Below are 18,554 nucleotides of genomic sequence, written 5' to 3'. Positions count from 1 at the left end.
GGGTGGCAGACTCCCCCTCTCCCTGGCCTGATGAGGCTGGAACCTGTTGTTCCTGCTTAGCCCTACCTGAACGCCTGAGCCCCCTGACTCAGTATTTGTTGCCCTGCCCTGATCTAGGGCCAGGCCTTAGATTATTGTTACTGCTCAGCCCGGCCTGAGGGCCTGAGCCCCCTGACTCAGCGTTCGTTGCCGCGCCCTGACCTAGGACTGGGCTTAGTCCTTTGTACTGAGATTGCTTAGCCCTGACGGAGGGCCAGAGCCCAGACTTGTCGGGGTTGCCCCGCCCCGAGCCGGGGCCGGGCTAACCGTATTTCGGCCAGCTACAGCAATGGCTACCGAGGGAAGACCCCCTGGCCGGACTAAATCCCCGGAACCAATGGGGTGTAGTGAGCCGGCGTGGCTCCCCACCGGCCCGGAGAGGGTTGAGCCCCGGTGAACTCTTGTACATTCATATATTGAGTTAATTCAATAGCCGGGTGGTTGGGAAACTACCCAGGAAGACGGGATGACAGCCCATTTAATAGCTCCTCAGCAAAGACCAAGGACAATTCACTGAGATGTCCTTCTCCCACCCATGCTGGGCCTGCCAGACTAGTTTTCCCAAGACTGAATTCCTCTCCCTATGAAGAGCGGAAGATCAAAAGACTGAAATAGATTTAAAGAGACACTCTCCCTGAATAAAGGAAAGGCTAGATTGATGAGAAGGTCTGGGTGGAGGAAGTGCTCCCCCAGACCTCCAGAGGTTGGAGGTTTCTCCAGGAAGCTTAGCCTGCCTAGGGGCTTTTCCAAGGGTAGGCAAGTCTTTGGATAAGATAAGTATGTGTTTCAATGCGTGCTATGAAAAAAATATATACATACATCACATCCACTTCAACCCTTTATATTTTTTCCTCGTTCCTTCAGAAATGGCATCAATCACTTGTTCAATAACGCACATCATTATTAGCAATTTCTTGTTTTCCCACCATATTGCAGAGCACTCTCCTATGTCTGTCCCAAAGAGACTAAATAAGCCCAGTTCCCACAGCCACTCCTGGTAAGTCATGTGCCTCAGCCCACTAATAATTTTTTGTTGCCCTCCACTGGAATCTCTCCAATTTGTCCACATCCTTTCTGTAGTGGTGGCAGCCCAAGAATGGATGCAGTACTCCAGATGTGGCCTCACCAGTGCCAAATGGAAGGGACTAATCACTTCCCTTGATCTGCTGGCAATGCTCCTACTAATGCAGCTCAATGTGTTTTTATCCTTCATGGCAACGGGGGCACACTGTTGATTCATATCCAATTTCTCCACTGTCCACTGTAATCTCCAGGTCCTTATCTGCAGAATTGCTGCTTAGCCAGTCAGCCCACAGCCTCTACCGGTGCATGGGATTCTTCTGTCCTAAGTGCAGGACTCTGCACTTGTCATTGTTGAACCTCATCAGATTTCTTTTGGCCCAATCCTCCAATTTGTCTAGGTCCCTCTGGACCCTATCTACTTCCCCCCCACCCTGAGCTTAGTATCATCAGAGAAAATCCCATCATCCAGATCATTAATGAAGACGTTGAACAAAATTGCTCCTAAGACCGGCCCCTGGGGCACTCCACTTGATTCCGTCTGCCATCTAGACATTGATCACTACTCATTGACCCAGATGATCCAGCCAGTTTTCTATCCACCTTATAGTCCAGTCATCCAATCCATACTTTTTTTACTTGCTGGCAAGAATACTGTGCGAGACCATATCAAAAACCTTGCTAAAGTGAAGGTATATCCCACATCCACTACTTTTCCCATGTCCACAGAGCTAGTTATTTCATCATAAAAGGCAATCAGGTTGGTCAGGTATGACTTGCTCTTGATGAATCCATGTTGACTGTTCCTGATCACCTTTCTCTCTTTCAAGTGCTTCAAAATGGATTCCTTAAGGACCTGCTGCATGATTTTTCCAGGGACTGAGGTGAGACTGACCACTCTGTAGTTCCTCATATTATCCTTTTTCCCTTTTTTAAAGATGGGCACTATATTAGCCTTTTTCCAGGTGTCCGGGACCTCTCCTGACCACCACAAGTTTTCAAAATGGCCAATGGCTCTGCAATCACAACAGCCAACTTCCTCAGATTGGATCCAGACATATGGACTTGTGCATGTCTGGCTTTTCTAAATAGGCCTTAACCTGTTCTTTCTCCACTGAAGGCTGCTCACCTCCTCCCCATACTTTGTTGCCCAGTGCAGCAGTGTGGGAGCTGAACTTCTCTGTGAAGACTGAGGCAAAAAAAAGCATTGAGTACTTCAACTTTTTCTGCATCCTCTGTCACTAGATTGCTTCCCCCATTCAGTGAGGGTCCCACACTTTCCCTGACCTTCTTGTTGCTAACATACCTGTAGAAACCCTTCTTGTTACCCTATACATCCCTTGCTAGCTGCAACTCCTATTGTGCTTTGTCCTTCCAAATTACAGCCCTGCATGCTCGAGCAATATTTTCATACACCTCCCTATTCATCTGTTCAAGTTTCCACTTTTTGTAAGCTTCCTTTTGTGTTTAAGCTCACTGAAGATTTCTCTGTTAAGCCACGCTGGTCGCCTGCCATATTTGCTATTCTTTCTGCACATCGGGATGGTTTGTTCCTGCACCCTCAATAAGGCTTCTTTAAAATACAGCCAGCTCTCCTGGACTCCTTTCCCCTCATATTAGCCTCCCAGGGGATCTTGCCCATCAGCTCCCTAAGGGAGTCAAAGTCTGCTTTTCTGAAGTCAAGCGTTCATATTTTGCTTCTCTCCTTTCTTCCTTTTGTCAGGATCCTGAACTCAACCATCTCATTATCACCGCTGCCCAGGTTCCCACCCCCTTCTACTTCCCCTACCAATTCGCTCCAAATCATTTACAAGTATGAATTTCAAGCAAATAATCATTTGTGCTAACCCCCCTGACACATCTAGGAATTATGGACACTATCATGAATCCTTAGGGATTATCTGCCAGCCTCCCCAAATTTCTAGGTAGCAAACTTAAAACAAACATAAGGAAGTACTTTTTCACACAACACCATTGGTCTGACCTAGTATGGCCATTCTTGTATTCTTATGCTCTTATTTTTGCTCTCTTTCTCTCTGGCGCAGTCAGCCTATCATTATTTAGCTAGAGTGGAACAGATTCAACCAGAGAATCTGAGGAAGCACCCATCTTTTGGAAAAATTTGCCACCTCTCCTCCATTCTTTCACCCCGTCATGATTAGCAATTTATTGGATGTGTGAGGAGCTAGCTTTGATTTATGCTGCTGTGAGTGAGAGAAAAAACATGCTAAATTATTTGTATTAGGCTCGCCTGAGTGGAGTAACCTGAGTGCACTAACTCAAGCTAACCCTTGCAATGAAGACAAGCCCTTTCCCATATTCATTGTCACAACATTCTGTGAGGTAGAGAAATGCTATTAACCCCGTTTTACAGATGGGTAACTAGGACACTGAGAGACTAAAGGAAAAAATTTCAAAAGTGCCTAAAGGTCAGATTGTTACCGGTATTTAGGTGCCTAAAAATGCACATAGACACCTACTGAGATTTTTAAAAGCACCTAAGCAGGTCTGGTGACTAACTCCCATTGACGTAAGGTCAGCTTAGTCATTTGTAAATAAATGATGATGTCTGTGGCTTTGAAAGGGGATTAAATGGGATAGGCACCCAAATGTCTTTGAATGTGAATTGAGCACCTCCCGTAGACTATTTTGAAAATTCCAGATGCAATATGCTGGCCATTTCCAAAATCTGCTCTCTTCCCATTTGATGAGTGTCATTTGCTGGTTTATGATTACTTTTTAGGAGACTTGTTGATCCTCAATATTTTTTTTTAATGCTTTATTTATTTATTTATTTATTTATTTTTGCAATTTTAGATGAGACTAGGTTTTAAAATCTCTGTACCGGTCAGTGTATTAGGATAATGTGAAAAGGTGGTCAAAACTGGCGATTTCCATACCATGGGAATGTCTGACTTATTTGTTTTCATTTTAAATCAGAACAATTCCCCCCCTAAGTATCAAAATGCAAAATGTTCAAAACATTTGGTTTGGGTCAGTCAAAATGAAGTTGTATTGAATCAAAACAGCTACAAGCATGGTTGAGAGCTCCTTTTGTTCAAAATATTACAAGGTGCAATCATCACTCAGATTCACAATCAGTTACTGTTCAATTTTTAAGTTCTCAGACATTTTGACTTTACAAATGACACTCTGTTAACCAACAAGGCATGTACCTATGCCATGCCCAGAGTCCTATACCATAGTGATATTAGAGGTAACTCAACCAATCACCACCCTTCCTCGCCAGATAATTTGCATGCAACATTTTCATTGGTTGTACGAGGGAGATTGGATAGATAGTGGATTACTTGGCCCATGTGCCACAGGACTTTGAAACCACCCACACAACAACCCAACCAGCACTCACAATAATCCCAAACACATATATCCCCTCACTGTAGCACACACCCCTCGTTCACCACTCGCACAAGTCCACAGTCCATTGCAAGAATGACTATGACTCTATAGTTTGGTGATCAAGGCATTCATCCCGGAGATAAGAGATGCAGAACTTCTCTATGACTAATTCAGATGGGTACCTTGATCACCAGACTATAGAGTCATTCTCTTTCTTTGGCCTAATGTCCATTTAATTTTTTTGTGCAAAGCTCAACAACCTCAGTAGGAAAGATTGTGGACAAAATAACCATTTTTCTTGGCTAAACCAAAAAATCAATTATTTCCCCAGTTCTACTTTAGGTCCCTAAATATCATTGTCATTCAATGTGTGTTAGATGAGTAACTCCCTCAGTCTCCTTTGAAAATCCAAAGCATGTTTGTTAAGCACCAAACATGGGATTCTGCCTTCAATTACACCAATTTTACACCATTGTAATTTGGCTGGAGCAATTCCATTTATTTCTGTGGTGGTACCTTGGAGAAAAACTAGGGTAAGTGTGACAAGAAATTGTCGTATGGACATCAAAGGTTGTTTCTGAGATCATAATCTGGCACACAGACATTAGTTGATGCCTTCGTGATTTAGATGATGGGAGAGCAGAATCAGGTCAAAATTGTTCAGAGCGGGTGATCAGAAAATAGTTTGGTTTGGTTTTTATTAAGAGAACTTTGATGAAAAAGAGCAAATATTTTTCTTTCTGTTAAAAATTGGGTGGCATTTTTTTTTTACCAAACCCCCCTGAAAACAAGAAAACTGATTTTTTTTTTTAAACTTTGGGCAACTGAACTTTTTTGGCTGAAAACTGAAACATTTTTGGTTAAAACTGAAATGCTTTTGGCCAAACATTTTCAGGTTAAGGGTTTCTATTTTCCAAAACAGATGATTTCCAACAAAATGTTAGCACTATTGAAAACCCAGCTATACATTTTCCACGGATTCAATGCGCAAAGGAACCTGTCTCAATAGAGAACCTGTCTCAATAGAGACATAAAATAACGTAAATACTCATAGCCATCAAGGTGTGGTTTCTTCAGTGTTACTAAACAAACTGAGTTCTCAACTATTAGTAAATTTTAAAAAATGATGATCTTAGAATATTTTTTACATGTAATTGTTTCCCCCTACATTATTGCTATTTACCCAGGCACGTTAGTGCATTTCTTCACCTTGGTCCTGTGGCTACACTGCCTTGCACCTTTGTGTAGTTATTTACATGTGAGCAACATGTGTACCATCTCGATGTGCAAACACCCCAGCCAGTGGAATGAGCAGATAAGATTGAGATGGAATCATTGTGCATTCACCTTGCACTAGTGTAAATGACTGCTCGTGATTTGGGAGAGCAAGGCGTCAGCCTCCCTTGGTGTTATTCCTCTCTCCTAGGCATTATTCTAAGGAATAAATACTAGGAATTATAACATATAGGTAGAATTTTCAAAGGAACTCTTACCCTGGATTTGAGGGATGTGCGTACCCCAGAATGCAATCAAGCTAATTGCAGCCATATTATGTGCATTCAGCACCATGTATTAATAAAATAGAACATCACATAGCATAGGGTTAATTGGAAACAGGCTTTTACAGGCAAAGTCAAAACTAGATGGCACTTTCTGCTAGTCAGAATGGGAAGAGGGGAGAGAAAGTTAATAATTGAGACTGAAAGAAAATAAGTGAACGGAAACCTTAAATTTGGGCACCTTTGCTATAGAAGTATTATTATGAGTAAGATTTTTAGGCATGTTTGTTGATAAGTAGTTTATTGAAAGTTAGGGAAAGTGGTGATTTAGCAGGGGTCACTATAAACTATTTCTTTTGTAGAAGTTAATTATAGTTAGTTATAGTGTACTTTGGAGCAGTGTTCTGAAGCCATCTTAAGAGGTGTTTTTCCTGATACCTTTTCTTCCTGGTGGGTGAACAACTGGCCATTGTGAACCTGCTGTTAATTACTCAATTCCATTCCAGATTTTAGATAAATATTTGGTATGTCCTAACCCCTATTGTTTATGTCTCTGTGTGCTTAAATCTAATGAACTGCAGTATTAGATAGAACATGCTTACGTGCATTAATTTTTCATTGGATGGAACTGTCGTATTCCCATTGATTTATTCCTGACTCTGCCTGGAGAGAAACAGTTAAGTTACCACTGCTATGGGTTCTGAAAATCCCAGGTAACAGAATCTAAGGATGTTATCTACCCAATTCCCATTGAATTTAACCTAGTTCTATGCCTGAAAAAAAGCCTCTGGTCACTTGTTAGAAGCTATGTTAGACAGAGGAATGCTCCCCTCATGTTACAGGACAGGGAGATCCAGGCTGACATTCTTAGAACTAGCCACTGATTTTAAGTGCTTCAGGTTTTGGACATTCAATTTGGGACACCAGGGGCTAGATTTGCAGAGGGCATTAGGCACCTAGACAATCCCCGGGATTCTCAAAGCTCAGTGTCCCTGTGCAATGAATGGAGAGAGACAGACACCGAGGAATGGGATTCCCAAAAGCCAGAGTGCTGCATGGCCACTCGCCTACGACAGCCAATGGGAGACGCCAAGGAGCCAGGGGATGTGTCTCTAAGCCCCAGCCGCTCACAGAGTTCTGCACTTAAGTTGGGGCTGCAAGGAGCAGTTTCCTGTACAGTTAGGTGAGCTCTGAGCACGCTTACCAAACCAGGCCTCGCAGGTGAGCTAAGCGGAGGAATGCATGCTTTTCCCTGGTTCACGCATTGTTCTGGGGCTTAGGTGTCTGGACACCAAGAGTGAGGCAGCAGCATGCATGCTCAGAGGAAGAAGCTCAGCTGCCTAGGGAGCTGTTACTGTAAAAACTTAGGTGTTCAGTGAGTTTAGGTGCCTACAGGCTTTGGGGGCATCGTAGTGGGGGGGGGGTTGTGCATCCAAGTGGGGCCTGATACTGAGATTTAGGTACCTAAAATGGCACTTAGGTGTTTAAATCCTTTTGTGATGTAGCTCCTTGAGCCTGATTTCCTAACTCCAGTCAATAGGAGCTGAGGGGTCTTACTCCCATTGAGCATCAACTACCAGTGGTCTTACATTGGGTGTCCAAAAATGGGAGCGCACAGAATCAGTGTCCACTATTGAAAATGTTTGTCGTTGGTTATATATGTGCATATTTAGAGATTCTCCCAGATTAACCAGTGAATTAATGGTTTTATTATCTTTGCAGCTGGAAAACAACGGGGGGACATGGCTAATGAGAACCACTCAGTAGTAGCTCAGTTCCTCTTCATGTCTTTGAATTCTTGGAGGTGCAAGTCTCCCTTTTCTTCTCGGTGCTGGTGTTGTACCTCGTCACCCTGGTGTTCAATGTCGTCATTATAATAATCACGGTAGTGGACCCTGCCCTTTGCTCCCCCATGTATTTCTTCCTCCAGAATTTGTCCTTTCTGGAAATTGGCTACACCTCGTCCACCATCCCCAAGATGCTGGTGAACTTCCTTTCTGAGGACACAAGTATTTCCTTCCTGGACTGTGCCACTCAGATGTATTTCTTCTCTTTCTTAGGGATCACAGAGTGCTGCCTGCTGGCCGCCATGGCGTATGACCATTATGTGGCCGTATGTCACCGTCTGCGCTACACGGCCATGATGAACAGAGGTGTGTGTCTCCAGTTCTCTTCACTCTGCCCTGCTGTGGACCTAATAGTATCAACCACTTCTTCTGCAACCTGCCCCTACTGCTGAAGCTGGCCTGCGCGGACACCTAGGGTAACGAAGTAGCTGTTTACACCATCGCTGTCTCCTTCATCATGGTCCCTTTCCTGTTCATACTGGTGTCCTACATCCGTATCATGCACACAATCCTGAGTATTTCATCAGCCGCGGGCAGGAGCAAAGCCTTCTCCACATGCTCCTCCCACCTTATCATGGTCACTTTGCTCTATGGAACTGCCATTGTGGCCCATCTGAGGCCCAAATCTAGCTACTCACTTGACAAGAACAAACTGCTGTCCTTGTTCTATATGGTGGTGTGCCCAGCGTTGAACCCTTTGATCTACAGCCTGAGGAATAACGCGGTGAAGGGAACCCTGGGAAGGGTGATTCACAGAAAAATATTTCTTTGAAACTTGTGAAAAAATGTAAAATGTAAGAAAATGTAAAAAAACCCATATTGTTGTGATAGATTTGGAGTTGCCTGTAGTAATTCATGAAAACACTGTAGGATCTGTTTGAATATTGTAAAGATGTTTTTGTATTCATATGTTGGGCTAATTCAAGAGTTGGGTGGTCAGAAAACTACAAGGAAGATGGAGGACAGCCCAGTTAAGAACTCCTCAGCAAACATCAAGGCAATTAACTGAGATATCCTTCCCCAACCCGTGGTGGGCCTGCCAGACCAGTTTTCCCAAGACTGAATCCCTCCCACTATGAAGGGAGGGAGATCAAAGGCTGAAGGAGATTAAAGAGACACACTCCCTGAATAGAGGAAAAGCTAATTTGGTGAGAGGGTTTGGGTAGAGAAACTATCCCTCCCCCCACACACACACACACAGAGACCTTCAGTGGTTGGGAGTTCCTGAAGGAAGCTTAGCCTACCTAAGAGTTTCGCCAAAGGTAGGCAGGTCTTTAGGTAAGATAAACATGTGTGTAGGCCTTTTCTCTAGTGTTCTGTACGCCTACTGTTCAGGTTGAAAAACACTGTTTTAAGGCAGCTTTTTTGGGACACTGTTCACCACTGGTCACAGCTCCCTGAGGGGACACGTGCTGGTACCGAGTTCAGTTGGACCTACTGAGTAGTCCTGGTTGATGCGCAGGGTGTTGCAGCCTAGGGACCCTGGTCTGGGAATGGGAGAATCACAGGAGTCCACCCCAGAAAGATGAAGGCTCAACGCCTGACACCTGGAGATGGTGCACTAAGAGCACTGTGACAGTTATTTTATTTTTTCTCTATCTTCTGACCTTTTTGACTTTTCTCTCTCTTTCCCCGCGTCATTCTACCTTTTCCATTATTTTCCCTCTTTTCCTTTTTTCTCCTCTTCTTTTCTTCTCCTTTTCTCTCCTCTTTCATCCCCCCTCCCCTTTTCTCTTTTCTCTTTTAAGGAACAGGGCTGGATCCAGGCACTAGCCCAGTAAGCAGCTGCTTGGGGCGGCCAGTGGTGAGGGGTGGCACGTCCAGGTGTTTGGCGGCGGGTCCCTTGGTCCCTCTTGGAGCGAAGGACCAGCTGCCGAATTGCTGCCGAAGACTGAAGCGACGGTGGTAGAGCTGCAGATCGCGATCATGGCTTTTTTTTTTTTTTTGGCTTGCTGCTTGGGGTGGTAAAAGCCCTGGAGCCAGCCCTGTTAAGGGAAGGTTGTTGAATGAATCTGACAAACTCATTTTTGTTGCATTTTTTCATTCACTCATTCACCCTGCTTAGAAACAAGTTGAAGCACACTATAGAACTTTTAATGCACCCCACAAGGTTCTACATGGATATGCAGAAGACTAGTGCAGGACAAATTATTACTCCAGCTTGTTGTGAACCAAATGTGCCTCTAGAAAGTTGCCTTGAGGGGTTTCAACAGGAAATGGAACCATTTTTTCTGTTCACGTTTTTTACGTTTCGGAAAAAATAACCCCAACATGTTCTGCTGAAAAAAATTATGGAAAAAATTAAAATTTTTGCACGGGGGTCAGGGGTATTTTGAAGCAGTTCTAGATCTGACCCAAACCAGTGCAATGGGAATTTTGAGCACTACCTCCAGATACTGAGGGTGGCTGAATAGAAAGTTTAATTTTCTCCCAACATAGATGTAAATGACCATTTTGGGGAGGGCTAGCTCAGTGGTTTAAGCAGTGGTCTGCCAAACCCAGGGTTGTGAGTTTAATCCTTGAGGGGGCCATTTAGGGATCTGGAGCAAAAAAAATAGTTGGGGATTGGTCCTGATTTGAGCAGCGGGTTGGACTAGATGACCTTCCAACCCTAGTATTCTATGATTGTGAAATTCAGATCTCATGATAGTTTTTCCCTACGAGAAGAGCAGAGCATGTGCATTCAATCCATATGATAATTCTTGGGGATGAAAGAAAAAAAAAGAACAAATATAGACCCCAATTCATCACAGAATTTAATAATGAATCTACTTTAAGCATGTGATTAGTCTAATTGAAGTCAGTGGGACTCATGACCTGCTAAAGGCTCAGCACCTATTTGAGTGTCTTCCTGAATCAGGATCATAAAATCTACAGGAGTGTGAACAGTGTGTTACCTGCTTTGTAATGACCTTGACTTGACTGACACCACTGCTCTCCCACAGACAGTCAGATTTCCAATAACATACAACTGGAAGGAACCACAACATGTGTCCCATGCAGTGTTTGAACCTTAGAATTTCAGACCCCCCCAAGCAGTGATTGGAGCATCTGGGTCAGGGCTGGTTGTGGGGCAGTGAGAAGGTTCCACTCACTGCTGAATTTGGCTAGTGTCACTGTACAGTTCCTAGAACTATGTTTGATGCTGCTTGGATGCAGCTAATGAGACTGAGTCCCCTTGGTACCAAGCTGAGTCAGTTTCTAACATTGGTAACAGTGACCTTTGGGAAATGGATGAGCAACAATGTAACCAATGTCCTCTGATCTGCCACTGCATCAGAGGTGACTGGCTACCAGTACATAGGGAAGTGGGGAGAGACTGATAGAAAGTTCTTCTAAAGACACACATGTGTTTTCCAAAAGAGGTCAAAGCAGGGAGGAGGCCAGAGAGAGGAGTGTGTCTTACTGGAATTGTGGACTAATAGACGTTGCTCGCATTGTGTCTTTGCTCCTGAAGGAGGTAGAACTCTCTTATTCATTTTACCAGGCCTTTTTCCCTGTTAGCTCTACCAAAAATAATATTATTTATATTTTGGGCTGTGTCAAAAGAAGAGGCTGAGAGACCATACCTGGCATATGTAACTTTAATATTCTTATCCTTAGTCATTCTAAGGCTCCATGAAGCAGTTCAATACCCAGTCTGACGTGTTTGACTGAGCTGCAAGAAGTTATCTTTCATGACCTGAGTCTACAAAACTGATGCCCATGAGTAACTTAATTCATGCAGGTAATCCTGTTGTCATCATGTGAATGAGATTACACATGTTTATAAACTTTACATCATCTCATGCAGCTGTTACATGCAACTCAAGATTGATAGATAAGTATAGGCTAAAGTATAGGCTAGGCATGACTTTTTTCTGTGAAAGTTTCTTTCATTGGAAAATTCTGATTGGTTGAAACTAAAATGTTCACAAAAACGTGATGACTAAACTTTTCTCAGGAAATTTTGAAAATCACAGCCTGAAACCAAAGTTTTATACCTTACTTTTTCATGTCTCACCACAATAGATAGATAGATAGATAGATAGATAGATAGATAGATAGATAGATAGATAGATAGATAGATAGATAGATAGTATGGGGATATACTTTGGGATCCTGTGTTTGAATATGTGAGTTTCTCCACAGGTGTTAGTTGGTGAGTCCAGGGTGTATTTCACAATAATTGCTGTGTGTACATGTTGTAATTTTTATGTGGTTGTGAAAGTCCCTGGGTATATTTATGACAAATGTGTGTTAGAAAAAATGAGAGTACATTTGCAGTGTGTGTGTGGGGGGGTGTATTTGTGAGTCTGGCTGTGATTGTGTTACAGGGCCTGAAACAGTATCTTAGCACCGGTCGATGCATATGTTTTAGGAAGCGTGTGCAATGTATATGTATTGGTGTGTGTGTGTAGTGTCTCTGACCCTGTGTACATGCATGCTTTTCAATATGTTCATAAATTGCACGTTTGCTTTGTTTGTGTATTAAAGATAACACATTTTTGCTTAGGTCTTCCTATCAGTCAGTGTGCCCCTATGTCTTCCTATGTACAGTTGCGTGTGCACGCAGATGTGTATTTGGTGCATTTGTGCATGAGGTTTCAAAAATAGCCAAAACAAACAATAGCCCTGTTTTAGAGATAGAGAAATGAGACAGCCAGAAATAGAACATGTAAAATGAGATTTAATTTGATATACTAGCCACTGGGCAACCTCATTTTTAGTAAAGCCAGCTTAGATTTACACCAAAATAACTGAGAGCAGACTCTGTCTCATTAAGTTATCTAGGGAGGTGGTGGAATCTCCTTCCTTAGAGGTTTTTAAGGTCAGGCTTGACAAAGCCCTGGCTGGAATGATTTAGTTGGGGATTGGTCCTGCTTTGAGTTGATCCTGCTCCTGACGTCCCTTCCAACCCTGATATTCTATGATTCTATGATTCTAAGTTTCAGTGGACAGTGTTTTGCCTTTTACAGTAGAACCTCATAGTTACGAACACCTCAGGAACAACAGAGGTTTTTCATAACTCGGAAATGTTCATAACTGAACAAAATGTTATGGTTGTTCTTTCAAAAGTTTATACCTGAACATTGACTGCATTCTTCTGGTTCCCAATGAGGCATGTAAATGACTGGTCTGTTTATAACTCTGGTGTTGGTAACTCTGAGGTTCTACCGTACTCATAAAACAGAAACAAAACCATGTGTTTATTGATATTTCAGAAGTCAACTGGACTATTTTGGGGAATAATATTCGTCATCTGTATTACTGTTGGCAGAAAAGTGGTGAAATTGGACAGAGAAAACAGGATTTATAAAAAAAATGTTTTCTTATACTTGTATTCATTTTTTTAAAAAATTCCTGGAAAAAATGTAAAAAATTCTTGAGATTTTTTTCAAATTTTTCTTTATGGTTCAAAATTTCAAATTTTGAAACACACCATCAATTCTATTAACTGATCAAAACAAAGCAAAACACATTTATAAAATTTCTGAGAAATAATGTTTTTCCATTTTTTTGAAGATCTAGTATTTTCCTTCATTGAGTTTTCCCTCTACAGATCTTTGTGCTTTTCTTTTGTGGCCTTCCTCATATCCTTTCTCTTTTTGATTCCCAATTTCACTGTCACACTTAACATTTTAATTTTTATTTCAGTTTCAATCAATAAAGTATGTTCTACCTGAAATTCTTCAAGCACCAGAATCTGCCACGGTCCTTCTCACAGAGTAGAACCTTAATGTCTGAGTAGAGATATCAGGTCAGAAGAACTACTGGAGTTAGGTGTTACTCATTGTAAGGGTGAGTGGGCAGAATCCTGGTTGGGAATTTCTAAAGATACTAAGAGAGTTAGGCATCCATTAGATGTTGCTAACTGAACTCATGCAGGCCTTTATGAAAATCCAGAATATATGTTTGGGGTTTGATTCCAGAAGCACTTATCCCCAGGGTATAGCGCTCACTACCATGAACGGTTCAAATCAGTCATAGATTCAGAGGCCAGAAGGAGCCATTGTGACCATCTAATCTGACCTCCTGTACAATACAGACCTAGAGTTCTCCTAAAGCAATTCCCAGATTAGATCTTTTAGAAAAAAATCTTGTCTTAATTTTAAAATTGTCAATGATGAAAAATTCTCTATGACCCTTGGTGGGGGATCCAATGTTTAATTACTCTCATTTAAAAAAAATTAGGTCTTATTTCTAGTCTGCTTCAACTTCCAGCTATTGAATCTTGATAGACCTTTCTTTGTTAGATGGACAAAGTAGTTGAATTTGCTACTCATGAGTGTAGACTAAGCATGGCCAACATTACCTCTACTTGGGATCCTCTTCCTGTTACAGGGATTTGGGTGCAGTTGACATTGGGGTATTCCTTGTAAACAGGAAACTGATAAAGATAAGTAGGGGACAAATGAAAAGGATAAGTACTTCTGAAGAAAGAGACCTGGACTCTGTGGAGCAATAAATGTGCTGAAGTGAAAGAAAAAGAGGACAAAAATGAGGGAAAACTCACTTTCACATTTTACTGATTTCCCTTTTTCACCCCAATATCATAAAGGGGAAGAGATTTTTAGAGGTATGAAATGTGAGTGAAATTAACACTTCTCACTTTTTAAATCCTTTTCAGACTTTTCTATTGGGACAAAAAGTTTTAAACAACAATAAGGTGCTTTTACTCCCAAATTTTCCTATTTTTCCCCTCACTTTTTTCAACTTTTTTTTGTCAAAATAATATTTTTCAGGGGGTTTTTTGTAGAAAAAATGTCAGCCAGCTCTAGGTAAAACCCCATCTTCCTGCTCAGAAAAAAAACAGGATCCAGGTCATTGGACCTCAGAGAGAATCTGTGTTAGGTGGTATCAGTATTAGGCCTTTGACAAAAAGTTATGCAGTTCTGATTATATTTCTGTACACCTTTTAGCCATTATATGTGACTAACCCAGTCATAAGGGTGCAGGTGTCTATGCCGGTTTCTATCTATAACATCTGAGATGTGTGATTTCACATGTGTGAGAGAGTGATAGGCCAACAATCTCCTCAGGAGACATACCCATGTCTACTGCCTTTGTTGTCTCTGCAGAGTTAATATAGCCATCCAATGGTGAGTGGAAATTACACCACGACATCTGGCTTCATCCTCTTGGGATACTCCAACCTCACAAACCTGCAGGGTTTGCTCTTCGTGGTCTTCTTGATCATCTACATGGTGATTCTGATCGGGAATGGTGTCATTGTCTTTGTCACAATGCTGGACTCCGCCCTGCACACCCCCATGTATTTCTTCCTCAGGAACTTATCCTTTGTGGAGATCTGCTACGCCACAGTCACCCTGCCCAAGATGGTGGCCAATTGCCTGGCAGAGGATGGAAAAATTTCATTCATCGGCTGTGCTGCCCAGACGTATTTCTCATTTTTATTAGGTGGTACAGAGTGTTTTCTACTGGCGGCCATGGCCTTTGACCGCTATGTTGCCATATGTAACCCCCTGCATTACACACTTATTGTGAACAACAAGGTCTGTGCTAGTGTGGTAGCCGGGTCCTGGCTTGTCAACATTCTGGTACATTTTGGGCAGACGTATTTGGTATTTTCTTTGCCTTTCTGTGAGTCTCATGAAATTAACCATTTCTTCTGTGACATCCCCCCTCTGCTGGAGCTGTCCTGTGTGGACACCTTCAGGAATAAAATTGCTTTGTTTATTGCAGTTCTGCTATTCATAATCACCCCTTTTTTCTTCATTGTTATTTCTTATATCAAAATCCTCAACACAATTATGAAGATGCCTTCAGCCCAGAGCAGATGCAAAGCCTTCTCCACCTGCTCCTCACACCTCACTGTAGTAACTCTATTCTATGGCTCTGCTATGATTGCGTATTTAAAACCCAAGTCAAGGGGTTCAATGGACACTGACAAACTGCTTTCTCTGTTTTATACCATTATGACACCGATGTTTAACCCCTTCATATATAGTCTGAGGAACAAGGAAGTGAAAATTGCCCTAAGGAAAATATTAGGTGGAAAATGATTCCATAAAATACACCACATATTCCTCAAATAATGTTCCAGATATCTCTTAATTATTCACAAGGCAATTCAGAACCCCTAAGATACATTTCTGATTCCTCAAGAGAGATTCTAGATTTCTGAAGATCTATTTGAGACTCCTTAGAGAGTCTACCAGACATGTTATTGATTATTATGCATTCCATATTACACAACATTGGAGACTCTCTGACAAATTGAAAAGATTCATTAAGACATATTAAACCAGATATGTTCCCTATTCCTCAAGATTTGATTTGATTTTCATGTTCAACTCCATCATGTGTATTGGAAGGAACAGAGAAGAAAATACTATCTTGAGGGAACTAGCAAGTAGAAAGCAATTTCTTAATATTGTATTTGTATGTGTGCCACATCTTTTTTCTTGATAAAATGTAACAATTGCAATTCAAGTGGATTTGCTAAAGCAAACATAATTGTAATAAAATAATGTACTCTGATCAGGTAAATTTCCTTTCTTTCTTTCTTTCTTTCTTTCTTTCTTTCTTTCTTTCTTTCTTTCTTTCTTTCTTTCTTTCTTTCTTTCTCTTCATTATTGTTTCTGGAGAACTGCATTAAAGTCTGAAACGATATGTATCCTCAAATATAAGCCAATGTGAAATGTGTTTTAAATGCAGACTACATGATATCACACTAAATAAAAGATTAATTTTAAATTCAAATTTCTAGGATTACAAACATTGGGTTAATTTCTTTTTTCTATTTAGTATTACCTAAAAGGAAAAAAGTATTTTGGGGCTAGATTCACACAGGGATTTAGGTGCCTAAATTCCAGAATCAGGCCTTCCCAGGATTTGCAAAACCTCCACTCAGCTGCCATCCAATTTTGTAGGCACTTAAACTCTCTCAGTGCCAATGTCTTTGCAGTAAAAGTTCCTGAGGCACCAATGTTTCTGCCTCTGAGAATGCACACTGCAGCTCCATGGTAGGTGTCTGGACACCCATACCCCAGACTGACGCACTAACCATGGGAAGTTATGCATTCCTCCACCTAACTCACCTATAGGGCCCAATCCAGTAAGCAGCTTGTGCACTGAATACAGCCCTGAATACGTTTGGGAATAAGCTAGAAGGAACATCAGTCTGGGGCTGGAGGCTTCTGGTACGTTAACAACTGCTGAGTAGTGAGTGTTGAGACTGAAAGGGTGAAATCCAACACGGTTTATTAAGACAACAATCCAGCAGCTCCAGAAGCAGTTGCTGCAGCAGCGTCTGATGCCAGGCATGGCACAAACACACACTTATGCTGTCTGATTCCTGATAGTTTTCTAAACACACAGACTACAACTCCCAGCTCGCAATCCTGGATCTAGCAACACCACATTTCCCTCTGTTTTAAGAACAAACCCAATATTACAACAGTAATAATAATCTCATAACTTGTATATGGATCCCCTGGTTGTAGGGGCCTCTGAACTTAATTGGGTGTATTCAGGTGAGGACGATCATGAGTGCCAAAATCCAACCCTGGAGACTAGAATTCCAATGCTGCCTTGGGGAAGAGTGAGACTCCACTTCCAGGTGTAACAGGGTTAGGGACGGGGTATGATAATGGGACCTGACCTCACCCTAAGTTATTTCAGTGGGATGAGAAGCAACCCATCTTTTAGCATGTCGGCATTACTCAGAGGAAGAGGCTGCCTGTGGGAACAGGTGGCACACCAGCAAGGCCTTGTCTACTGGGTCCCCAGAACTCTCTAGGAACGGGTTTAGGGTTGAAACCCAGTTAACAATTACACTCTCTCTTGAGGGACAACACAGCTGCTTATGAGACCCCCCCGGTTTGAGCATGAACATTAGAGACTATTGTGAGGAAGCGTACATATCGTGTCACTCTCTTGTCAGAGTATCTCCTCCCCAGTTCTTCCTCTTACCCTCCCCTCATCAGCGCCATCTGTCAGGCGGAGTGCTCCCATTCTGTTACTAGATAGATTCCCAGTAAGTAACCTACATGGGGTAGTAGCTTTAGTCTGAACTATAGTTATAAAAGGGCACATACATAAAACACCAAATCAAATAAAACAGATTTATCTTGCTCTGGAACAGCCTGAAAATGGGAGAAAACTTGTTAGCGGGTTTCAAAATGTACCAGGCAGTGAAAAGATTTTGAAATATACTATAGCTATCCTGACACCACTTCCTACATCCACCTGAAAAGACACACTAAATTACTTACTCTATAAGAATACATACCAAAAAAACAAAACCAAAAACCAGTGTTGGTGATATGCCCAATGTTGAACCCTTTAATCTACAGTCTGAGGAATAAGGAGGTGGAGAAAGCCCTGGGGAGGGTGATAGACAGAAAAATATTTCTTTGAAACTTGTAAAAAAACTCATATACTTGTGATGGATTTGGAGTTGCCTGTAGTAATTCATGAAAATACTATATAATCTGTACATTTGTCTGAATATTGTAAATGTGGTTGTATATTCATTGTAGTGAGGCGGTGTGGCTGCCCACTGCCCCGGAGTGGGAAGAACCCATCCAGAGGCCGGAGTAGGCAGAGCTAGGGAGCTCTGACCCCACCCCTCAGAGGGTCAGGCGGCGACCCGGAACTATAAAAGCCGGACCTCAGAGCTCAGTAGGAGCCCAGCCACCAGAGAGAGCAGACGTCCCTAGTGGAGCCCGCGACTGGGAAGCTCCTGCGGTCCAAGGTGGCCGCCCAGACTGGCTGGGCCTGCTCTGTGCCCGCTATCCGGAGGTGCTGCCGGAGCTACCCTGCACCCGCTATCCGGAGGAGT

At 42.3% G+C, this 18,554-nt stretch overlaps 1 protein-coding gene and 1 pseudogene across 1 annotated transcript; both read left to right on the top strand.

Annotated features, from left to right (window-relative positions):
* The first annotated feature begins 7,660 nt into the window (after positions 1-7,660).
* LOC123347990 lies at positions 7,661-8,537 on the top strand (annotated as a pseudogene).
* A 6,307-nt stretch (positions 8,538-14,844) lies between these two features.
* LOC123348742 (olfactory receptor 10AG1-like) lies at positions 14,845-15,771 on the top strand. Its single transcript, XM_044986362.1, has one exon. The coding sequence runs from the start codon at positions 14,845-14,847 to the stop codon at positions 15,769-15,771; it is 927 nt and encodes a 308-aa protein (XP_044842297.1).
* The last annotated feature ends 2,783 nt before the right edge of the window (positions 15,772-18,554 follow it).

Source organism: Mauremys mutica, chromosome 13, assembly GCF_020497125.1.
Source record: "Mauremys mutica isolate MM-2020 ecotype Southern chromosome 13, ASM2049712v1, whole genome shotgun sequence".
NCBI lineage: Eukaryota > Metazoa > Chordata > Testudines > Geoemydidae > Mauremys > Mauremys mutica.
The sequence above is the reverse complement of the archived record's forward strand: the minus strand, read 5'-3'. Positions and strand labels throughout refer to the sequence as shown.